Here is a 23,607-nt window from a genome sequence, read left to right on the forward strand (position 1 = left end):
CTAAAAATTCGACCCAAAATAACTATCTTTCAAGAACTTTGAAAATAAATAAAGCAGGTAGATTGTGGAGAGGAGTCAGTCTGCATGAGAAAGAGTTTAACTTTCATTTTTTAACTTTGCCCTCAGGGTGGGATCATTCACAGAGCAGCAGTGGAATGTGTGACTAAGTTCTAATAGAAGCCCTGACTTTTTAGTTTAAAGAGGCAGGCAGAGAAAGCCCCCGTGAGTTAAAGTGTGTGGAGGGAATCCAGGAAGGGAGAGAGCTGGAGAAGGAAATACTCTGTGTATGAACCCACAATAGTCTAAGAATAACCCCTGAGCTATACATACACATGCAGCTCAGACTCAAACCAGCATAGCAAAATATGAAGAAGTGAACTGAGATTAGAATACACAAGTCTCAGCCTAACCCATGAACAACAGAAGTACAGAACACGCCCACACCAATGTTAGGCTAGAACTGAGCTGAGAGTTGAACTATGCACACAAGTTTCAGACTTGTCCCTAAATACCTGACAGGGCAGACCTAAACCAACAAAGCAGAAGTTTAGAAAATTGAAATGAGATTTAAACCACAACTCACAGAAAATGAGACCGAACTTACAGTCTAAATATAAACTGATTACTTATTAAAGTAAAACATCAACATTCTTCAGAAGTTCTTAGAGTTCTTGAGACAACACTGCATTTATAATATCCGGAATGCAACTTACAATTGTTCCATATAAAAGAACCAAGAAAATATGACCGGTTCTCAAGGGGAAAGATAATAGATGGCAACCCTGAGAGACCCAGAAGTTGGAACTATCAAACACTTTAAAGCAACTATTATAATTGTGCTTCACAACGTGAAGGAAAACACATTTTAAAGGAATGAAAATATGAATTCTTAACAGAAATAGTAACAAATGAAAATTTTAGAACTAAAATATACAATATCCAACAGAAATAAATCATTAGATAGGCTCAGTATCAGAATGGAGATGACAGAGAAAAGAGCCAGTGAACCTCAAAACAGATCAATAGGAATTGTAAAATCTGAGCAACAAAGAAAAACCTGTGTGAAAAAACTGAGATGTCTAATGTAGGTATAATTGGGATGCCAGAAGGAGAGGGGAAAAGAGATCGGGGCAATATATAGACACACATACATATATATTTGAAGAAAGAATGGACAAAAACTGCTAAAATTTGATTAATGACATAAATTTTATAGTTTTCAGAAGCTCGACAAACTCCAAACAGGATAAATTCAAAGAAAATTATGCCTCAAAACATCATAACCAAACTACTAAAAACCAAAGAAAAAAATCTTGAAAACATCTAGAAAAAAACCAACACAGTACAAGGAAGAGAATAATTATTTCAATGACTACAAATTTCTTATAAATCACAAAAACAAATCATTGAAGTAATGTCTTTAAAGTACTGAAAGAAAAGATCAACCAAAATATCTTTCAGGAATAAAGGCAAAACAAAAAACAACAACAAAAATAAAACCTCAGATGAAGAGAAACTAACAGAATTCATCAGCAGATCTGTTCTAAAAGAAATATTTAGAAGTGTGTGTGTGTGTGTGTGTGGGCGTGTGTTTTAGGATGAAAAGAACTATTTAGAAGGAAAATTTAGTTTTTCAGGAATGAAGAAAGAGCAGCAAAAAGAATAGTTAAGCAAATACAGAAGTCTAGTTTTTTTCCTCTTAAGCTCTTTAAAATATGTGACTGATTTAAAGTAAAAGTTTTAATATTATCTGGTGGAGTTTTCAATGTATGTAAATATAATACATTTGACAACTACCACAAAAAGATAGGAGTGGGGGTAAAAGGACTTATATTATTGCAAGGTTTCTAAATTTTATGGTAGATGGCACAAAGTTAACTCTAAGCAGACTGTGAATGGTTAGGTATATGCACATGGTAATCCCTAGAGCAGCCACTAAAAAAGTAATGCAAAGAGACATAAGCATTCAGCCAACAGGTAAATTAAAACAGAATACTAAAATATATTCAAACGATCAAAATAAAAAAAAGGGTAGTAAAGGGGAATAAAAAGAAAAGACAGATGATTAATAGAAAACAAGTAATAAAACAGTAGCTTAAATTCAGTCATTTCCATAATTCAGGAAATGTTAATGGTTTATATATGCTCCATTTAAAAGGCAGAGATTTATAGAATGAGTAAAAGCAAGACCCTAGTACATGCTATCTATAAGACACATTAAATATAAAGACACAGATAAGTTGAAAGTAAACAGATGGAAGACAGTATACAGTAAGTCCTCAATGTCATTGATAGGTTCTGTGACTTATAACAAAACCAATTTTACCATTGGCTAACTGATATAAACAAGAGTTCAATTCTTACGGCATATCATCAATGTTATAACTAAATGATGTTGAACAAAATGACATTATTCAAGGACCTGCTGTACAATGTAAATAGTAAGCATAAGAAGGCTGAAGTGGCTACTTTCAAATCAGATGAAAGAGACTTCAAGACAAAAAGTATTACCAGAGATAAAGAGGAACATTTCATAATGATAAAAGGGAAACATAACAACTATAAATTTGTGTACACATAACAACAAAGCTTCAAAATCCAGAAACAAAGTTTATCTGAATTAAGTGGAGAAACAATTTCAAAATCAGAAGAGATTTTAATGACTGTCTCTCAACAACAATAGAACTATACGAAATGTAAAATACGGGTGATCTGAGTACCACCACCAATCTCCTGGGGCTAATTAATATCTATATAACACCACATTCAATAACTTCAGAACACATTCTTTTAAAGTACATATGGTACATTTGCCAAAAGACAGATCCTATGCTGGACCATAAAAAGTCTCAGTAAATTTAAAAGAATCCACATCACAAACAGTATATTCTCTAACCATAAAATAATCTAAAAAACAATAACAAGATACTAGGAAAATCTCAAATATCTGAAAATATATATTTATATGCATTAAATAACACTTCTAAATAATTGATGCTTAAAAGATGAAATATCAAAGGAAGTGAAAAGATACTGTGAGTAAATGTCAAGGAAAATACAACCTATCAAAATTATGGGATTAAGATAATGTAGTGCTTAGCGGGAAACTTATAGCTATAAATACTTACAACATCTAAAATCAGTGACTGAAAGTTTAACTTAAAAATCGCTAGACAGAGAAGACCTAAGTAAACCCAAAGCAAGTATGAGACAGTAATAAACAGAAATTAAAATAGAAAGGAAAGAAAGATACATTAAAGAAAATTTAAAAACCTAGTTAAACTGGTCAAGAAAAAGAGAACAAATATTGCCAATATAAAGAATGAAACGTAGTTATTACCACAGAACCTACGGACATTAAAAAGGATGAGAATATTATGCACTACTTCATGCCAACGTATTTGACAATTTAGATGAAAAGGACGAATTTCTTGAGAAATATAATGAATCAAAATTGAAACAAGAGGAAACAAAAACCCTGAATAGCCCTGTATCAAATAAGTCAAATTTACATTTTTATTTAAAAACCTTCCCCAAAGGAAAACTCCAGACCCAGATGGCTGATGAAGTCTCCCAACCATTCAAGGATGAATTAACACTAATCTTAAACAATTTATGTGAATAGGAGGCTGAATCGCTACTTAAATCATTGTATGATATTAGAACAACTCTAAGAGCAAAATTTCACAAAGACATTAGAAAATTACAGATCAATGTCAATCATAAATTTAGATGCAGAAGTCTTCAACTAAATCATTAGAATTCAAATTCAATAATATATATATTTTTTAAAAATTGTAGATCATGACCAAGTAGAGATTATGTCAGTGGAAACATCTGAAAATCAGTGGAATTTACCATATTAACAAAATGGTAGATAACACATGGTTATTTCAACGTATGCAGAGAAAGCATTTTTAAAAACCCAACCCCCATTCACAATAGAAAATTAAAAAAAAAAAGTTTCACCAAACTAGGAATCACAGGAAATGCCCTCAAACAAATAAAGGGACTCAAGGAGCCAACCTCATACTTAATGGTAAAACACTGAATTGTTTTCCCTTGAGATCAGGAACAAGGCAAGTATGCTAAATAACACAAAAAACAACTTGAAATAGATCAGATGTAAAACCTAAAACTACAAAAACTCTAGGAAAAAAAAAACAGTATGTCTTTGTGACACTGAGACAGTAAAAGATTTTTAGATTGAACACAAAAAGAACAAAACAGAAAAAAATTGATGTTAGAGTTTGTTAAAATTACAAACGTTTGCTTTTTTGAAATACACCATTAAGAAAATGAAAAAAGCAAGCCACAGACTTGAAGAAAATACTTGTAACAAATTTATCAGATAATGTACACAAAAGTGTTGACAAGGATGTGGAGCAACTGGATCTTACATACACTGCTAGTGGGTTGTAAAATGGTATAACCATGTTGGGAAACAGTTTGATAGTTTCTTTAAAAATTAAACATACACCTACCATAGGACTCAGCCATTCTACTCTTACTTATTTACCCAAGAAAAACAAAAACATATGTTCATCAAAAGACTTGAATACAAACCTTATTGTAGGTTTGTTTGTAATAGCCAAAATGAGGGAAAATCACGTGTTCATCAACAGGTGAATGGATGAACAATTGTAGCATTTCCATACTATAGAATACTACTCAGAAATGAAAACGAATGAATTATTGATCTATGAAACATGAGTAAATCTCAAACTTATCTTGCTGAGTGAAATAAGCCAGACCAAAAAAAGGAGGGAATGTACTGTATAATGCTATTTATATAAAATGCTAGATGATTCAAACTAATCTGTGAAAAACTAATAGCAACAGAAAGCAGATCAGTGGTTGCCTGGGGACATGAGTGAGGATGGATTACAAGGGGCACAGGGGAATTTTTTGAGGAGCTTGAAATGTTCATTAGTTGATTGGGGTGATGATTTCACATGTGCATATGTATGTTAAAACTGATCTAAATGCACATTTTAAATATGTGCAGTTTTTAAAATTACATTTCAATAATGTATAAAGGAAAAATGTTAGAGGTGGGGAAAAAGTAACCTAATACAAAAAGTAATGGATTTATAAAACCCAATTATAGCCAAAACTTAATTGCTCTCTGTTTAGTTAGCAAGCATATTTTAATATAACACTCAGATCTCCTGAAACAGTTTTTCATACTTCTGCTAGTGGAATACCAAAGTCACGCTATCCTTTATGGAATGTCACACCTTTGGAGAACAACACGAAGTACTGATAAATTTAAATCTATCATAAAAGCTATGAATAAATTTCATAGCAGAAAAATGTACTTCACTAAGTGTACACAATATGCATCTAAGAATAAGAAGATATTAAAATTAGTATGATACCCTGATTCGAATTTAGGGTGAATATTCACTTATTACCTAATCCATTTTGTTATTGTTCACTGATGTTCCTTTAACAAACAGTAGGCTTAAGAAAAATGTATTATTGAAAATCAAAACAGAATTTTCTGTGCATTAACTGGTTTCTCATGGATTGAGAAAAGGTTGCCTTTATTCACTTTTAATGGGAGAATACTGTGAAAAGCTCGAACACACATTTAATGATCACTGCCCTGACACACTGGGAGGGATAAAAATATTTAGAACCACATAAAGTGGACAAGACATTTCTGACACTGCCTAACACACTTAAAAGGTAACATGTCTGCAACTAAATTGTTTGCTTATCGTGATCAACGCCAGGTATCCAGGTCCAATATAATTTTGTGGATGAAGAATTGTAATGTCTAATTGCAGTGAGATATCACGGGGACCTCACAAACTCTGTAGCAGTGAGGAATAACTGAATGAGGGACCTGAAAGTTCTTATTAGAAGGGAATTCGAAGGGAAAGGTGGGCAAAGCAGCCACAGTGCAGGCTGCTACTCCACCATAGCTCACTGAGCTTAAGACAAACACCAAACGAATATGTGTCACACACCACATTTTTTCCCTGTTCCCAACAAAGTCCCAGAATAATTGGCACCATAAGCTAAGAAAAAAAAAAATTTTTTAACTGGTACCCTAGTTTACAATATATGTTTTTTAGAAATCTCAAGTGAGATATCCTATGGACAAGGAAGTGTTCTGGAACACGAGTACTGAGAAACCTATGAAAACACTTAACTGTGATATATGCCTTCCTGAAAAACCACAGAAAGCGATAAACAAATATAGTTGACGGAGAGTGCCAAATCCAGGCTATCAAGACCTTGGAATCTATCAAGTGTTTGATATCTACTGCAATGCTTTTTGTTAACTAATTTACTGAGAGGCCCTTTCAAAAGACTGGTTATATTCATGTTCGTTTAGATTTGTCGACGATAACCTCTAGCCTTAAAACAACATCGGTGCAACTTATCAAGGATGAAATTTCCCACAGAGAAGGCGACAGGCTTTGGCTTTCTTTAAAAGCCGCTCTGAATGTTTAATATGGCTTTAGGGATAATTTTAAAAGATCGTGTAATTTGTTCAGCCATTTAGCTCAAGAGCAAGAACATTTCCCTGATTTAGCAAAGAGCTTTTCTTTTAATTGAAATAATTGTAGAGTCACAAGAAATAGCAGATATAGCTCAGAGAGGTCCCAAGTAACCATCACTCAGCTTCCTTCTCTGGAGGAAGGTATTAATCTTCCATAACTGTCGTACTTGTCCAGAGTAGAAAATGGACATCAGCAAACTACCATTAATGAAACTACCAAGTATTTCTACTTAACATTTAAAAACCTGAAGTATGATATAGACAGAAAAGTTCACCTGTAAGCTTGATGAATTTTCAGAGACCAAACACTCTCATGTAACCAGAACTCTAACAAGCAGCAGAAAATTGCCAGCACGTCACATGCATTTCTGTTGGGTATGTACTAGGATGGAATCACTGTACTGTACTGTACTAAGATGGAATTGTTGAGTTGTAAGGTGTTTGCTCAGCTTTAGTAGATACGGCCCCTGAGGTTTCCAAAGGGGTCAAATTAATTTAAACTCCCACCAGCAATGTGTGCGAATTCCATTGCTCCACGTCTTTCTCAATTCAGCCATTCTGGTGGATATTTAGTACATGTTTTGGAAAGGAGAATTATAGAGTTAAACATCAAACAGAATACTAGTGGTATAATCAAAGCAATACGTTTTCTCTAAATAATCAAGACTCTACCTAAAGTATTGTACAGAGCAAAACAATCTAAAATTCCAAAATTGCTTTTAAAATATAGGCTTCTGTAATTAATTAAATCACTGTTGGTGCTATAGCTATACTTTCCAAACATGTGATATTATGAATCACCTGGGATGCTCGCTGTAAATACAGATTTTCAGACATTCTGTCAGGTCTCAAGGAGAATCTCTTTTGAAGACCCCCTAAGAGATTCTTATCATCAGGCAAGTCTGGAAAACACTGCTATGAGGGGATCTTTTGACATTAACTGTTTAAAAGTGAATTAGAGTCGAAAATTACTACTTTGGAGATTTCTCTGGAGAGTTTCAGCCCCAGAACCTGTCTGAGCGTTGTCAATTCTTCAGAGGCAAATATGACTTTAACAGTTGGATAAACTGAGGCCAACGTGCCTTGCCCCAGGTCCTTGAGTAATACGAAAACTCTAAGAGAGGATTATGTTGGATAGATAGTCTCATGACATTTCTCATCTTCAAAAGAAATTGGTTTTTCCTACTAACTGGGCTACAATAAAGAGAATCTGTAGTTCAAAAGGACTATATAGTGACAGGAGGCAGAAAATGAAAAGTGGTAACACACAATCTGGTTTCAAATTCAAGTGCAGTTATCACCTATGGGACTCTGAGTCAGAGTTTCCTCTCTATCCCATTTCCCTCGATGAAATGGAGATATCACCCATCTTGACTATCGCTGGGAGCACAAAATTAAGACAAATCAAAGAGATGAATACACAGTAGGAAATTAATAAAGTCATTTTCCTTTGTAATCTATTTTTCCATCCTCTTTTGTAATTGCTCACCTGTAAGCTTAACTAAGGACATGTTTTGTAAAATTTTCTAATTACCTGTATATTGCAACTCAGCTTTTGTAAGAGAAGCAAATAATTAAAGTGAAAAAAAAAAAACTTTAATTTCACGTGTCCACATTTTCCTTTACTTTCATCTCGGTTGGTGGAAACCTTCAGTCCTGTAACTTATGGCTGAAAATGATTACAAACAATAATTTGGAAAAATGTAGTAACAAGGAGTAACTTGAGGTAATAGAAAACTATAATTTTAAAATAAAGTTGAACTCTTCCAAAACTAGAGAACATTGCTAAAGGCAATATACAAACGGCTTTTTTAAAAATAAAAAAAATTTTAAAAAAAACAGTACTAAAACCACTTGAAAAAGCCAACATTTCAATTTAGTCTTTTAAACAGCTTTCTAACATCAACATATTAAGTAGTCAAATGGCATTTATTCTGGAGATCAAAATGCTTCCAGAATCACATTTTATTTGTAAGAATGCCTGTGAAAACCACTTTTATAAAAATAGATGTAATTCTGTGTACTGAAAAGCCTACCATATTTGGATTATATGGCCATGAAAGGCCCATTTAACACTATCTGCCAATTACTACATATAAAAAGTAATTAAGAAAGTTTATATTATAAAAAAGCCCCCTTCAGCTTTCTGTGCTTTGGTCCTTCTAATCTTAAAGCCGGGGAAAAGCTCTGGAAAACATTAGCACTTATTTTAGGAAAAGGAATAGACCTCCATTAGAAGAAAATTTGTAAATAATAATTTGATGTCATATGTGTATAAAAATTCACTGTAAAAATTGACAGTAGGAAAGCTATGATTAACAAATATCTAGCCAGTGATCTGTATAATTTGGGGCAAATCCCTTAACCCTTGTGCCTCAGTTTCTTCCTGTGTCAAATGTGGATAATGTCGCTATATATATCATAGGGCTGTTGTGAGGTCTAGGTGGTGATGCTTAATCAGTGGTTGGCACTGAACGTGCTGTGTAAGTACTGACCAGTCCGTCGTAGTAGCATCTAATAGGACAAGACTTACGCGGCACTGTCACACCATAGTGCTGTGTGTCACTGATCAGCAGCTTTCGTTTCAGTTCATTCAAACCTACTCCTACAGGACCTGAAAAACAAGATAATATAAATCCATTACCAAACAAAACACTATATAAACATATTTATAATGAACACGAATCCACAGGACAGACTGAAAACATGCATCCAACTTTACATGCGTCCCAAGTACAGAGATTATCTCGAGTTGTACACAAGAAAAAGCTAGTTTTTTTGTTGTTTATTTACTTTAAAAATTTTCATCCCCACCTCTCCATTAAAAAGATCATGATATGCAGAAGTACATTCACCTAAAAAAATGGAATTGCACAGTCTAGATAGCAATCACTTCAATTTAAATGTTTTTAGATCTTAATAAAAGAAAATCTTTAAATCTTAATTTTATTTTAGATGCAAATCTAAGGACTCATTTTAAATTGGCAAAACCATCAGCTGCACTTGCATTTGTCAAGGTCTTCTTCTATACTGTGTATTTTCGGTTGGTCCCTAAACATTTGAAAACTTGCATAGACATTACATATTTAAATCAATCAATGCATACATATACTAAACACCTATAATGAACAAGGCATACAGTAGATGCTATGGAGAATCAAAAATAATCAAAGATGAAAACTCCATTTTCAAAGAAAGTAACTGGGTTGAAAGAGTCACACAAAATGTTTAAGAGGCTGGGGCCAAAAACAAAGAGCAGCTTTAAATATGAGTCAACTCAAAAGTTAGAAAGGCACAAGCCCTAAATGGCTAGCTTCTCACAACTCCCCAGTGAGGGTCTATTTAATGATGATGTCATGCACTGGGTAGAGCACAAGCTGTAGAGCCAGACCACCCTAAGTTAGAGTCCCACCTTCATTACTTCCTCACCGGGTGATATCAGGTACTATGGTCTGAATGTGTGTGTCACCTCCCAAATTCACATGTTGGAACCCTAATGCCCAATGTGATACTGTTAGAAGTTTGGGCTTCTAGGAGGTGAAATCCTCATGAAAGGGATTGGTGCTTTTATAAAAGAGACCTCACAGAGCTCCGTAGCCCCTTCAGCCATGCGAGGATGGATACAAGGAGACATCTGTCACCTGGAAGAGGGTCCTCGCCCCACCATGCTGGCACTCCGATCTCCGATTCCCAGCCTCCAGAACTGAGAAATAAATTTCTGTCGATTATAAGCCACCCAACCTGTGGTGTTTTCCTGTGCAGCTGGAAAAGACTAAGACACTGGACAAGTTAAAGTCTTTGAGCTTGGTTAGACTTCAGTCTAATTCTGAAAGTAATTATGAGATAAGTAATTATGCTTCCTTCTAGGAGGAATAAATGAAATCTTACGTGCAGTGCCTAGCAAAGAATCCAGGGATTCGAGCGTTCACTCACTTGCCTACTTCCTCTTCCGAGCTTTGAAAAGAATAAGGTTTTATGCCAGACAATGAAGACCATGTAGGTGGAGAGAGAGTAGGATGAGCATTCCAGGTGGAGGGAAAAGTGTGAGCAAAGACTAAGACGCTAGAGTTGGAGACTGTGCCTTCTTCACTCTGCTACTTCCAGGCCCCTCACTCTGTAGCAAAGACCTGCCCCACTGCTGGTCATTCACTACCACCTCGTGTCTTTCCACAAACTGTTGTCAAGTTCCAATTCTCTGGCAACTTCCCCTGCTTATTCTCCAAGACAAGTGGTTCTCAAAGCCCCCTTTTCATAGTAAATACTCCATAATATCTTACTTGCATCCTAAATGCATTTCATATCTAATATAACTTACTAGTACATATACTTCCTCCCTCCAAATTAATATAAGGCCTTAGTTTAATAGATACAAAGGTAAAAAAGTAAGTTATGATAAAACAACCTATTTCAATATGCAAATGCTTGGGCATGACCAGAGTAGAAAACCGAAAGAAGTCAGATGTTTACACATACTTATAATAAATAAGTTTGGATTGAAGAGTAATAAAAAGATCAGGAGCCATTCTGTACAAGAAAGTACAGGAAAATGAGAGCCCAAAGGTACATGTTGACATTAGAATAAGGACTAGCAACTGGATAGAAACCACAGATGAGACTTACTGGGCTGTGAGAAGGAAAAATGGAGACAGCCTCAATTGAGAAAGGGATGACATGTGAGGACTATCAAAGTTAAGGAAATATTATTTTTGTAAATGACCTGCCCTTTACACATGAGTGCAGTGTAACGGTAATTCCCTGTGGGGTGCTTCGGTGTCACAGAAGGCAGACCCTCTATCTTGAAACCCCACTATATGTTGAGTCATCATTTCAGTCCCTAAACATCTAACGTAATGTTTGGAAGTCATGTAGGATACCCATCGGATTTTTGTTCTGTAGAAATGTGGAATCTACCTCTCTGGCTCCTTCAGCCATTTTTGTATTTAAAAAACAAAACAAAACAAAAAACTCACGTCCATAACACTCCCCAGTGAGTAGTACCGCTCCGTTGAGAAGCACTGCTTTGAGACTTAAGCGCCTGGCTCTTAAGTCACTCACTGTCTGTACCTCAATCCTACCACCATCGCGGGAAACCTCAGCACCCATGCGAACACCCTTCAGAATGCTAGCCACTTACTTCCCTGATCCCTGACCTCTAGTGACCTTTCTCCGTTTCAACCACTTACTGGGCAAACCTTGACTCTGCCATCTAGGGAGTATTTCCTACTAAAAATTTGATTTGAGCTTCCCAATATGATTTCAATCTCTGATCCTTTTAGCTCTGAGTAATTCCTCCCGCACCTATTATCACAAGGGCCTCTGTGCTTTCATTGCTTTCTCTGTATCTAGCAGGTTTTCATGTCTTCACATCCACGGGCCATCATGTGTTCTACTCTTTTTGCTAATAGCCTCAGATCTCTTACACGTTGTCCTTTGATCACACCTGCCAAAGAAACCGCCCGTCTAAGCTCAATCCAGTGCCCCCCCACACCCCCCACATCCACACCTGACTACTGAGTGCAGAAAACCCATCAGCCCTGGTGCTGTAATGCCATATAGTCATGCTCTCCACATAGACGCTAAGACCTTCTTGCTCTCCAGCAATTATTCTGTTGTCCCTATCAATTATATTTCTTAGATCTCTATTTTGGTAATTTCAATCCTCCATTCTCTTCTCTAGTCACACCTGGGAGCCTCTCTGTCACTTCTTTTACATACTCTTATAAGCAAACAATTGCCAAAGGCTGTCAATTTTATCCCCGAAATATCTTTCATATCTATGATTGCCATTGCCACTGCGCCATACTAGTCCAAGATACCACCGTTTTGCCTCTCCTAAAACTGCCTCTTCCTAGTGGCTGTCCCACAGTTGCTCCCCAGCCACTTTAATCCATCATCACCCAGCAGCCAGAAAGGTCTTTTAAGGAGCTCGTCCTATCCCCTTGTTCCCTTGCTTAACATTCTTAGAAATGAAGTTTCCAGTGGCTCTTCTGAAAGAGATGAAAATCTTTACACAGCCCTGCGTGATCTGAGCCTGGCCTCGTCCTCCTGCCTCGAAGCATATGCTCCAGCTGCTCCCCTTTTCACCCGAAGCCCCAGGCAATTCTGAAACGCACCTCAGAGCTCAGCTCAAACAATGCTTCCTCGACAGAATCCCTCCTGACCCTGTAGCCCATGTTCTTCATTTATATGTTATCAGAGCATCTTTTACATCTCCCTCATAATGCTTAATAATCCTAATTCAACAATTAGGTAACACGTTGCTTAATGGTCTGTCTCTGAGCAGCAGACAGGGGTGCTGTGAAGGCAGGAATCACATTATCCCATTTACTGTCTCCATAAAGTAAACAAGCCCTCGATAAAAATCTGCTGAACGAAGGAAATGGCTAGTGTTACCATCATCACCTCAAGGTCAGTAGAAGACCTCAACGACTTCAGAGAACACAGACGCCAACCAGCGCAGTGTCATCAGCCCTTCCATAACAAATGCGCCTAGACCCATCTAGACCGTGCTTTATCCTCTCAGTATGCGCCCTTACGCTTCTCTTAGAGATCTCTCTTCCTGAAACTTTACCTCTCTTGCTGAAGCTCCTTTCCATCGGCACTTAATAAGTTCTCTCCTACCTTAAAACAATCATACTAATAAAACACAAAAATGCAAAAGTCCCTTAACCCTATGGTCTTCTACAGCGACTGCTCACCCCTGTCTCCACCATCCTGGCTGAAGCTTCTGTCATTTCTCACCAGCATCTCTCATCCTTCCCCCATCGCATCGGAATCGAATATGAGTTTCTTTGACAGGTTTACATAGATCGCGTGTTGTGAGCTGCATTTCTCTCTCTGATCTTCACTCCTTCCTTTGCACTGCACACTCCAGCTACTGGAGGCTGCCGCTGCTGCCGGAAATGTGTGGCAGGTGCTCCTTTGTGTTGGGTCCTCAGCACATGCTGCTGCTTTTGCAAAAACACTCCTGTCCTCTCTTCGCACGCTAATGCTTACTTGTTGTTCAGGATTCAGCTTAGAGACACCCTACGGAATCTTCCCTGATACTTTAAAGTTTTTTTAGGTACCAAACTGATGTGTTCCCTGTACTCCCACTTCAAAGGACTAAACACACTATATTGTAATTGTCTGTTTACTTGTCTTTGTCGTTTAGAAGTCAGTGAGCTCTGTAAAAACAGGGATGTCATCTACTTGTTCAACTCACTTTCCCTGGCTGGAAAATTTCAGGCACTCATAATTCTGTTTTATTGATTTATACTCAGGAACTATGCTGTAATGGAGGTAAACTATTTGTTGAATGAACCAAAGGAGTGGGAGTTAAAGGTAAAAAACATTTGCGCCTAGAATGCCTGATACATGGTTAGGTCATGTGCTCAGGTCACTAAGAGAAGTTGGCAGAGCTCATATTTGAACTTGGTTCACTTTTTTTTCATATTTTAGCATATTTTTCTTTTTCTTTTAAAATTTTATTAAGTTTACTGGGGTGACGTCAGTTAATAACATATAAGTTTCAAGTGTACAGTTCCATAATACATCATCTTGAGAGTATCATGCTAAGCAAAATAAGTCAGACAAGGACAAGAACCAGATGATTTCACTCTTGTGGGATATAAAACAGCAACAAATGAACAAATGAAATAAACGCTGGAACTTGGCTCTCTGGATCTTAAGATAAAGAGAAGCTTGAGGGGAGAGTGATGACGCTGACTCTGGTACAGTGAGTTTAAGGGAAGGAAATCTACCTAAACCAAGACAAGAACCGTGATATAATAAAGAGGCCAGCGCCAGGGTGCCCTGGTGAATGCAGTCACATGAAGGTAACACTTGAGACTGCAAGAAGAGACAAAATCTCCAAGGGAGAGGAGGAAAGGGACAGGAATTTAGTGACTGTCTACAAAATGCCAGGCTACTCTAAAGGTATGAAAAATATTTAGAGTAAGTGCTAAACTCACTCTTTAAAGTAAATAGAAAACAAGCAAGAAAAATAAGGGGCTGCCTTCTGTATACGGATGATGTAAACCCAATTATATATGCACAAAGAAAAAGACGGAAGCAAGCAAAACACTAAAACTTAAATAGTGGGACCTGGCCTGCCACTCCCCTACTCCTCCCCCCAACCCCAAGACACCTAGGACTAAAAGGGGTGATGTGAATTTACTGTTTATTCAGTAGGTCTCAGCTCTGGAGTGCTTCCCCGAGTGTGAGATAGTTTGCTAAGTGAGAGTCTAGCTTTTTTCTTTATTTCTTCTACCTACACCAAAACCAAAACCAAAAACCACACACACACACACACACACACACACACACACACACACGATTTTAACTCTGGAAGAAAAAGTACATTCGAATTAGTGAGGAAAAGTATGCCATCTTAATGTGATGCCCTTAAATTCTGACAGCATTCAATTCCAGCCCTTACATACTCTCTGTAGAGAGCTCACTTCACTGCACACTCATGGAGTATGCCAAGAATGTTTGGTGGCAAATGTTTTACTTGAAAACTTTCCTCTAGATTAGATTTGAGGTCATCATCTTCAAGGATGGGAATATCATCAAAAGAAGGTTAAAACAGGGATAAAATCTCAATCACTCTTAACTACAAAAATTGCCCAGTGGGCCTGCAAACAGCATTTTCCCTCACAGGTCATCGGTTTGATTCTGCCATCTACACTGGAGAAGTTCTAGAGTTTTCTCCTCTTTAGATCTTGACCTTAAAACTTAACTAAATTCACATTCCTGTCCTGTCTCCTTTTATGGGTAGGCATAGGTTCACAATGTTTTTAGTTGGCTGGTTTGTATTTAGAATACACAATCTGTTTACACTGCAGACAATTTGGGATGCAAACTGAGTTAGGTGCATTTGTATGTCTCTGCAATGGGACAGATTCATTTCCCCTTCAATACATAAAATTTTACAATAGATGAAATACATTTATACATATGTACTTAAGTAAGTTACTCTATTGTTTGTTTTCCTTTGCCTTGTTAATGCTAAGCAGAGGCAGAGACAATCTAAAGAGCAGATTTAAATCAAAGACAACAGGCTTTGGAACAATGATGATGATTATGACACAAGGAGGTCATGTGCCACATGGTTAAACACACCATTACTAATCCTCAAAACATCCCTGCAACAAAGGTATTATCTTCCTTTTACAGATGAGAAAACCGAGACAATCAAAGGTTAACTAAAGCCCCTAAGGTCGCACATCTGGAGTGCCGCTTAACTGGTATTCACAGCCTGTCTGTCTGACTCAGAAGTCGACATTCCTTCCATTCTGCCTATTATCTTATCAAAAGAATGCCAATAAAACGTGAATCCAGGTAGCCAGTCACTCTGCTTTTAGCTGTGATCCGTCAGGTCATGGAGTCTTTCACATGTCCCAAGCTGTCCCACACTAGATAGTGATGACTATCTGTGCTTATGGAATAGGAAGACATTCTGGCTACAAAAAGTGGCAGAATTCAGATCTGGTCATCTCAAAACCCATCTGCACAGAACCTGTGAGTGGGCCAAACTGAACTTCTTGCAGGCAGCGTGTATGGGCAACGTGCCTGACAATACACGTAGGCACGTCTGTTGGGATTCTTGACTCGGGACTAAGGAAAATCAAATGCGACAATGATTTACTTACAATGATGTAAGTAAAAGCCAAAAAAAAAAACATTAAAAAATCATTTTGGAGATCATTAATTTGGAACTCAGGCAGTGAACTAAAGCTGATGTGCTTACTAGCCTTGAAAATAAAAGAACATTTCTATTCAAATCAGAAATGTAAATATTTATCAGTTACATTATTTTTAATTTCATAAGAATTTACAAAATTAGTGTGGGCAAATTCTGGGCAGAAAGAATAAAGCCATGTGTATCAATCCCCATTAGTTGAAGTTCTTGTAAAAATGTGTCAGATAATTAAGATGATTAGACAGGCATATTATTTTTAATTACTTTGTGTATTTAATTAACAACTCCTTCCTGAAAGTGAGCAGCTGTGTTGTGTGTGATTTTATATATAGGTTCATTCATTTCAGCCAAAGATAGAGTCTTGTAGGGTGTCAATAAAATGATGCTAGTAAAGTTTCTATTTAAAAGTTTACATTGAAGAAAATATTCACATTAACTAAATGCAAAAATGCCTTTATTTTTATCTTAAAGAGAAAGTTTTTTTAAAATCCTTATGCAAATTCATAGCCTCCATTTATATAGGAGTATTTAGACATAACGAATATCAAAATATCAGTATGATGGTCTTATATTTAAAAAAAAAAAATGTTTATGGACATGCTCTATGGTGCCTTAAGCCTCAGCCAGCTACTTATCTGTGTGTGTTAAGTGCAGATCCTGAGTAAATGGTTATGTACCAAAACAGTAACGTATTACTACTGTGAAAGTAATTTTACAGAAATCAATGGAATGCGCTATATTTTTTTAAGTGGCACTCATGTAGTCTACAAAGAATGAGGATAAAGTAATTTTTATTTGTAAATATCTAGCATAGAATTTAGTTGTAGTTTTTCATAAGGCTGATGAGCATCAAATTGAATTTAATAATTGGTAAATATAGATGAAAAGAGAATAATCATGCTAAAGATTATAGTGTTAATAATTCGTTAGGAAAGAAACTTCCCAGAGAGAGAGATAAAGGTAGGTGGAAATTAGCCAAATTAGTTGTAACACACTAGACATCCATGTAACCACCATAGTGCATTAATGATAAAATCCATTCTTATTTGGATTTTTGTCCAATATTAAATTATACATTATAGAGACATCTGTTGCTCTGACCAAGTACTGTTACCCACTTTTGCTATTATCCTTGTATATTCTGGCACAAACATAAAAATAGCATATTATATGGACAGCTACTGACATGGGCACAGCTCTGACTACATGTGTAGTCTACCTCCAGTGTACTACCTGCACTGCTCAACATGAAAGTTCTTCCACATTTCTCCCCCGACATTTTTATGGTATTGACCAGACTCGTTACTCCTACCATCCAGAGAAAAATATCAGAATTACTGGAGTCTGCAATAAATATCCGAACTGCTTTTGTTTCCTGAAAAAACACATTTACTCATTTGATTTACTGCAAGACAAATCAAATAAACTCTCTGGGTGTCCCTCAGATCAGACACGTGTTGTAAAAAGTCTACTTATCATAATACAACACTATTTTTGTCATCGTAGGCAAAAAATAAAAACAACCATGCTATTACATTTGACTCTCAGTTCTAATGGTCACATTAGTGGGCGTCTGGATTTGGGGGTTGGAGCGTGAGAGATCTGTTTATAAAACTAAATTTAAAGTTCCTCTGGAATCAAACCATATAGAAAATGTAGCAACTTAGCAACAAGCCCTGATAGAGGTTCAGATTTGATCTCCTCTGTTGCTTTCATAATGGAAGAAAAATGCTATTAGTGAAGCAGCATTTGAAGACTCATGTCAAAAATAAAAAAGAAGAAGAAGAAAGGGAAAAAAGAGAGTGGGAAGCTTGTCAAAAGCATCATTTTTCCAAAGCAGCTACTTATACCAGACTTATATAAACTAAGTACTGTCTCACCTCTATCTCAGGACTATGATGAAAGTGCAATAAAATTAAAAGGTCAAAATAAAACCACTCATGTCTTCCTTAGCTAAGTGAAAGAGGGCATGGATAACTTCCTTACTTCAGAGACTGTTTAAAAATGAGATCTTTTCAATGAGGTGCCACGACCTACCAATTCAAAAACGCAAACTCCTGATTCCCGGGAACCTTCTTTGCTTTAACTTTCTTCTACAGAATTTATCATGGTCTAACAACTATATAGTTGACTGCTATTTATTACTTACTGTGTATATGTTTTGTTTTGTTCTGTTTTGTTTTGTCTATCTCCTCCCATTAGACTGTAAGCACAAGGTCAAGAATGTCTGTGTTGCTCACTTACAAACCTTCGTGCTGAGGAAGTGGCGGATCAGTACTCCATAAAAATCAGCTGAATGAAAATAACTGTAATCTACGCCCAGAAATTAACCTAGAGTAGAAACTTTTAAGATGAACCAATGGCACAAAAAGCCAACTGTGATTCCAATAAAGATCATATTTACCTCATACACAAAGTTTATCATTTTAAATTCATCACACATAAATTCAATCACTTTGGGGATAAAGGTGTCTATATAAAACCCTCTAGAGCAGACTAATCCTTCAAGCCTTCAAAGTTCAACAAAAGCTAAGGGAATTCTAATAAACATATTAACATTTACATTTAGTTTTGAGCTACTTCTCTCTCTGCTTTATGTGGGAGACTTTATGTCCTGTTGTAGTTCTATGGGAAAATGATGACAGTCTTATAAATGTTTATTCAAACCACCTCTACAAAGCAGTCTTTAGGCAGCATATAAGAGTCAGCACAAAAGAGGCAGAATAGTACTTAGTGTTCAAGCTAGAAATGCGAAATATATAGAAAGATTTATTATTAGTTTCCTCTTATGCCACATAACCAGACAGAACAAGTCACAAATTGTCTGAATATTCACAAGATGAATTTTTGCTCTTCTACTGGCTTAAGTTATAAAAAGTGTTTTATAGTTTTTTAACATCAATGCTTTCTCCCCGCTCCCTCCCCTGCAAACACATACAGTATCGGCTTTACTACTTCACTTTTTGAAAAATCAGATTTCATTAAAGATAAAACATGTAAGAGTACTAAATGCCTGACATTTGGTCTTAACAAACTTTTTGGAAAATACTTTTAAATGCGGAATGGAATATAATAGAAACTGCCACTAAGATGTTTTAGTGGCTGAAATGCCGCTTTGAACTCGCACCTTGACAAAATGAAGAGAAAATGAAATACTTCTGACCAAGCTCAAAGTCCTCCACTGTCATATTTTTGCCATGTTAACGACTTGGTTGATTTTAATTACTTGAACGTTAAGTCCAAGAATGGAAAGCATGCAATATTGTGGTAAGAATGTAGAAAAACTAATACTATACACCTCCTTAGCAATACCCATCTAACAGTCGCAAGGCAAACACCATTATTCTCAATAGCTCTGAAAACACGGGGGGTAAAAAATGAGGCTTGAGGACCACGATGCTTATGCTCTTCCCATCTTCCTATCCATATTGTAGGAGTCGAGAAACTATTTCCTAAGTATATGATTTTTACAATCATGAAAAATAAACGGTTAATTCAGGAACAGTCTTGACTTTCCAAAATTTGATTCTCTCTTTTAGATGATAAACTGCTAAATAATCTAATTTAACTTAAGTGATTTGAACACTGAGGTTCAAAATCAGCAGAAGCCTATTCATGTTTGAACATTGTGTGCTTATCTGGTTGGTATTTTTAGTTGTTAGAGAAGAGCTACTTTTTATTAAAACCTTACTAAGATGCCAGGAACTGGTCTGTCTTTGCAAATATTATTTCATTTTACCCTCGAATGGGTTTAGAAAGCAGATGCTCTATTGTCCTGGTTTTTCAGGTGAAGACACAAAAGCCCAGAGAGCGTCTTGAAGATGCTGGTGTCACACAGCTACTGAAGAGAACGGGATCGGAACGCAGCCTGTCTTGCCACAGGGACCCACTTCTTAACATCTCTGCTATTCCGCCTCACAAGATACGATAGATGGAGATTTTTCCAGAAAATAAACTCCAAACTTCTAATACTACAAATGTGCCATGCATACAAGTGGAAAGGTTTTCTAAGTGATGAATGAGCATGTGGAAGAAAGCAAATAATTGGAAACACTCTGAAGGACAGTCACATACGATGACCTTGGCTGTCACCGAATTCACTACAAAATGTCATGCTGCACAGTCAGAGCAAGGATAAGGGTGGGATTAAACAATATTATATTACACTAGCAATTGCTCCAAAATAGGGAAATAAAGTGTTAGGGACTAAAGAATTTCAAATCATTATTTTTCTTATAGGAATTTTGGAATAAAGGCTGAAAATAATAATAAATCAAAACAGGCCAAATCTAAAATCTCACTGAACAAGTCCTGAACAGTAGATTGACAAAAGCAAAGATTTTAAAACCTTCGATATAACAGATGATGACAACAAAACAAGTGTGATATGAAAAGTAGAAACATCAAAATCAATTGCAGCCAGTTTACAACCGCCAACAAAAGAAGGTCACAGCAACCGAACACATTCAGAGCAACAAGGCTTTCCGGTGTGCACAGCCCCATACCTCACTCCATTTCCATTATAACCAGTAACGGTAGCTAAAAAGCAAAAAAGCACTCTCAGATCAGGCTGGGCCGGCAGCACGGCCGCACCTGGGAACTTGTCAGAGATGCAGAACCTCTGGTCTCGCACTGATAGGAAGCTGCATGTTTCCGAGATCCCTGGGTATCTCAATGAGGTCTGAGAAGCCATGGAGGAGGGGTGGAGGCCGACAGGAAGGGGAGGCCTCCCTCCAAATGAACGGACGCTGCCGCTGTCTGCGCCATCAAAAACCACTCCAGGAAAATCAGTGTGGGATACTTTAGGAATGGATGGCGATTCTGAAGATGACGGAAAGTGAAAGAGTAATTGACGGTACGATGAGTGGCCATGCCTGCGCAGCGCAGTGAAGACGGAGCGAGCCAGCAAGCCTGCTGACCTCCCCCAACGGGGCCTGAAGGAGAAATATCCCCTGGCTCAAGGCCCTGCAGGTGGGTCTAAGTGAACAAGCGGATGAGATTCCGTAGCTGGAAAACTTTAAGCATGGTGCTCTTTGAAGTTAAATCCTCAGTGCCTCACTCATCTCATCAGAATTACACACAAAAGCAAAACTTACCAACCAAGACGACAAGTCTGTATTTCTCATTGGTTTGTCGCCGATAGGGTGTCACTTCCTCATATGTGGGTACATCAGCTGTGTCATACTGATCGCTCTTCTTGCATTCGTACATGGATTTATTTGTTTTCTTATCTTTCCTACTGAGACGGAAACTTCTTCTGAAACCAGCTGTCAATACAAAAAAAAAAAGATTTTTAGTAATAAAAAGTAAAAAAAGAAGCCCCCCCAAAACAAAAATAATAAACCCTCAAAGTGGGTTAGATTTTATTCACCATAATATTGTTACAAGTGCACTTAGTACGAGAACAAAAATAGATACTACACAATTTAATTAAAACACTTTATAAGAGAATCATGTCACAATTTTATTGTTATAATACTATAAATTTTATTTGATTCTAAATCATAGTATTCCTTTCAGAAATCAATGAGTAAAATAACTGTTATAAAGCAAAATAAGGAAGTCAGAAGTGATTTATCACGCACTGATTGAACGCATTTGATAAAGTTAAAAGTACTTAAAAAACATTTTAAATACAAATGAGGAATTCTCTCATTCATAAATCCTGGAATGTTTTATACCATATTCGAAGCCTAGCCTAACAACATACCTGTGGCACAGACAGCATCTATTGTTAAATAGAAAGAAAACTGAATTAAGGAGAGCGTAGTGTCAAACAGGCCTGTGCACAGATCACGCTGATAGAACCAGACTATCTGTAAAAGCAAGTTATTTCACTTTTATGAGACTCCAGGGGGTTGGAGTAAAAGACTGAGCCTCAGGGCCTTTTCCTTCCATGGAAATTCTGTGTTTTTATTATTTAAAACCGATGGAAATTTGGATACAAGTTTCATAGTCTCAGTTGTGTACTCTTATCAACGGGGCATATGACCTTTTACTGCGATAACTTTTTAAGTAGTTAAATAAATTTCATGTCTGCTTAAAGAGCTCTCTCCAGCTCACTGCTGTCAGTTAACATGTGGGCTTAAAAAGCGAGGCAAGAGTTCTTCTCGGTCGACGCCCATCTCATTCTGCTTGCTCTTCATGCCGTTGCACTGTTCTGGTTTTCTAGAATAGGGATCTTTACCATGCGCATAATTTAAGAATTGAGTAAGACGTGCAATGAATTCTTGACCTAATCAACCCTTTACTCTCTCAAAATATAGACTTCAAGGGAGAGAAAATAGCCTGCTTATTAAGACATGCTATATATTCTAAATCATCTCCATAGTACAAAAAAAAATTTACAAGTACATTTTAAATACATAAAAATATATTCTCTCTAAAAATATTGATTACATTTGATACATAGAAAACTTTTTTTAAAAAATAAAGCTATTTTATAACAAACTATAAGAATGTAATAACTAATCTGTTTGAATTTTAGGGAACTTAAAGAAAACATAACTATTACCATTGGATTTAAAAGTTAATAGGATTCAAAATAAAGGCAATATTAAAAAGCAATTATCAGTGACTATGGAGTTATAGTACTCACCTTATAGACTTTAATAAAAATCAATCAAGATATTAATAATGCAGTGATAAAAGTTTATCTGATAATATATTCCTGTGGGCCACCAACAGTCATTCTGATTTTGAGGAAATACTCAGATTATTTGAGGGAAAACATTTACAAAGGATTTGAAACAAGACAATCACTCTAAAGTTCTCTTATCAAAGGTAGAGAGGAAAAAGTTAATGGGGTAAGTGTGAAGCTCATCAGTATTTTACAAAAAATGACGAGATTTGAGGGAGGCAAAGGGGTACATGTGCCAACCTGTTCCTATGATGAAGAAAAAATGAGTGAATTCGAAAATCACACATGCAAACGGAACTCAATCTTCTATATAAAGGGTCAGAGGACACGTTATATATATATTTTTTCTCATTTCTAGGATATTGAGAAGACTCATATGAACCCAGAAAAGGATGCCTTCCATATATCTCAAGAGTCATCACAACACCACACCAGAAGTAACCAAGATTCTTACAACTACTCCCGATGGTTTAGCAGAATTGGTTCCCAGACAGTCATCGCTTCCTAATTTGCAGAAATTAGTTATCCCATCCCAATCCCACCTCAAGTCCGTCACCTGTGACTGCTGGCCCAGATTGGAATCAAATATACGAGGGCTTCTGGTTTAGCACAAAAATGACAAATCAGCTAACATTTCCATTCTGGTATTTCATTGTGTTTTAATTTCAGGTTCTCACAGTTCTTGTCTCATGAAAGGCATTTACAGGAAAGCAGGTAGAACTAGAAATTCCTGCACAACTATTCCTTGTATGGGGCAAGGGTTAT

The 23,607-nt window shown here is 36.6% G+C and overlaps 1 protein-coding gene and 1 long non-coding RNA gene across 2 annotated transcripts in view; one reads left to right on the forward strand and one right to left on the reverse strand.

Moving 5' to 3' along the window:
• LOC107196558 overlaps nucleotides 1–23,601 on the forward strand; it is a 32,927-nt gene extending 9,326 nt beyond the window's left edge. The window contains exon 3 of the long non-coding RNA XR_001517997.2: nucleotides 23,201–23,601. This is a non-coding gene — a long non-coding RNA (uncharacterized LOC107196558). The remainder of the gene's footprint in view (nucleotides 1–23,200) is intronic.
• Nucleotides 1–23,607, reverse strand: part of MPP7 (membrane palmitoylated protein 7) — a 221,545-nt gene that overhangs the window by 8,000 nt on the left and 189,938 nt on the right. The window contains exons 12-13 of the mRNA XM_015598746.2: nucleotides 21,299–21,469; nucleotides 9,051–9,131 (exon numbers count right to left, since the gene is read on the reverse strand). Coding sequence (XP_015454232.1) covers nucleotides 9,051–9,131; nucleotides 21,299–21,469 — 252 coding nt within the window. The remainder of the gene's footprint in view (nucleotides 1–9,050; nucleotides 9,132–21,298; nucleotides 21,470–23,607) is intronic.

This window comes from Pteropus alecto, unplaced genomic scaffold, assembly GCF_000325575.1.
Source record: "Pteropus alecto unplaced genomic scaffold, ASM32557v1 scaffold269, whole genome shotgun sequence".
Classification (NCBI taxonomy): domain Eukaryota; kingdom Metazoa; phylum Chordata; class Mammalia; order Chiroptera; family Pteropodidae; genus Pteropus; species Pteropus alecto.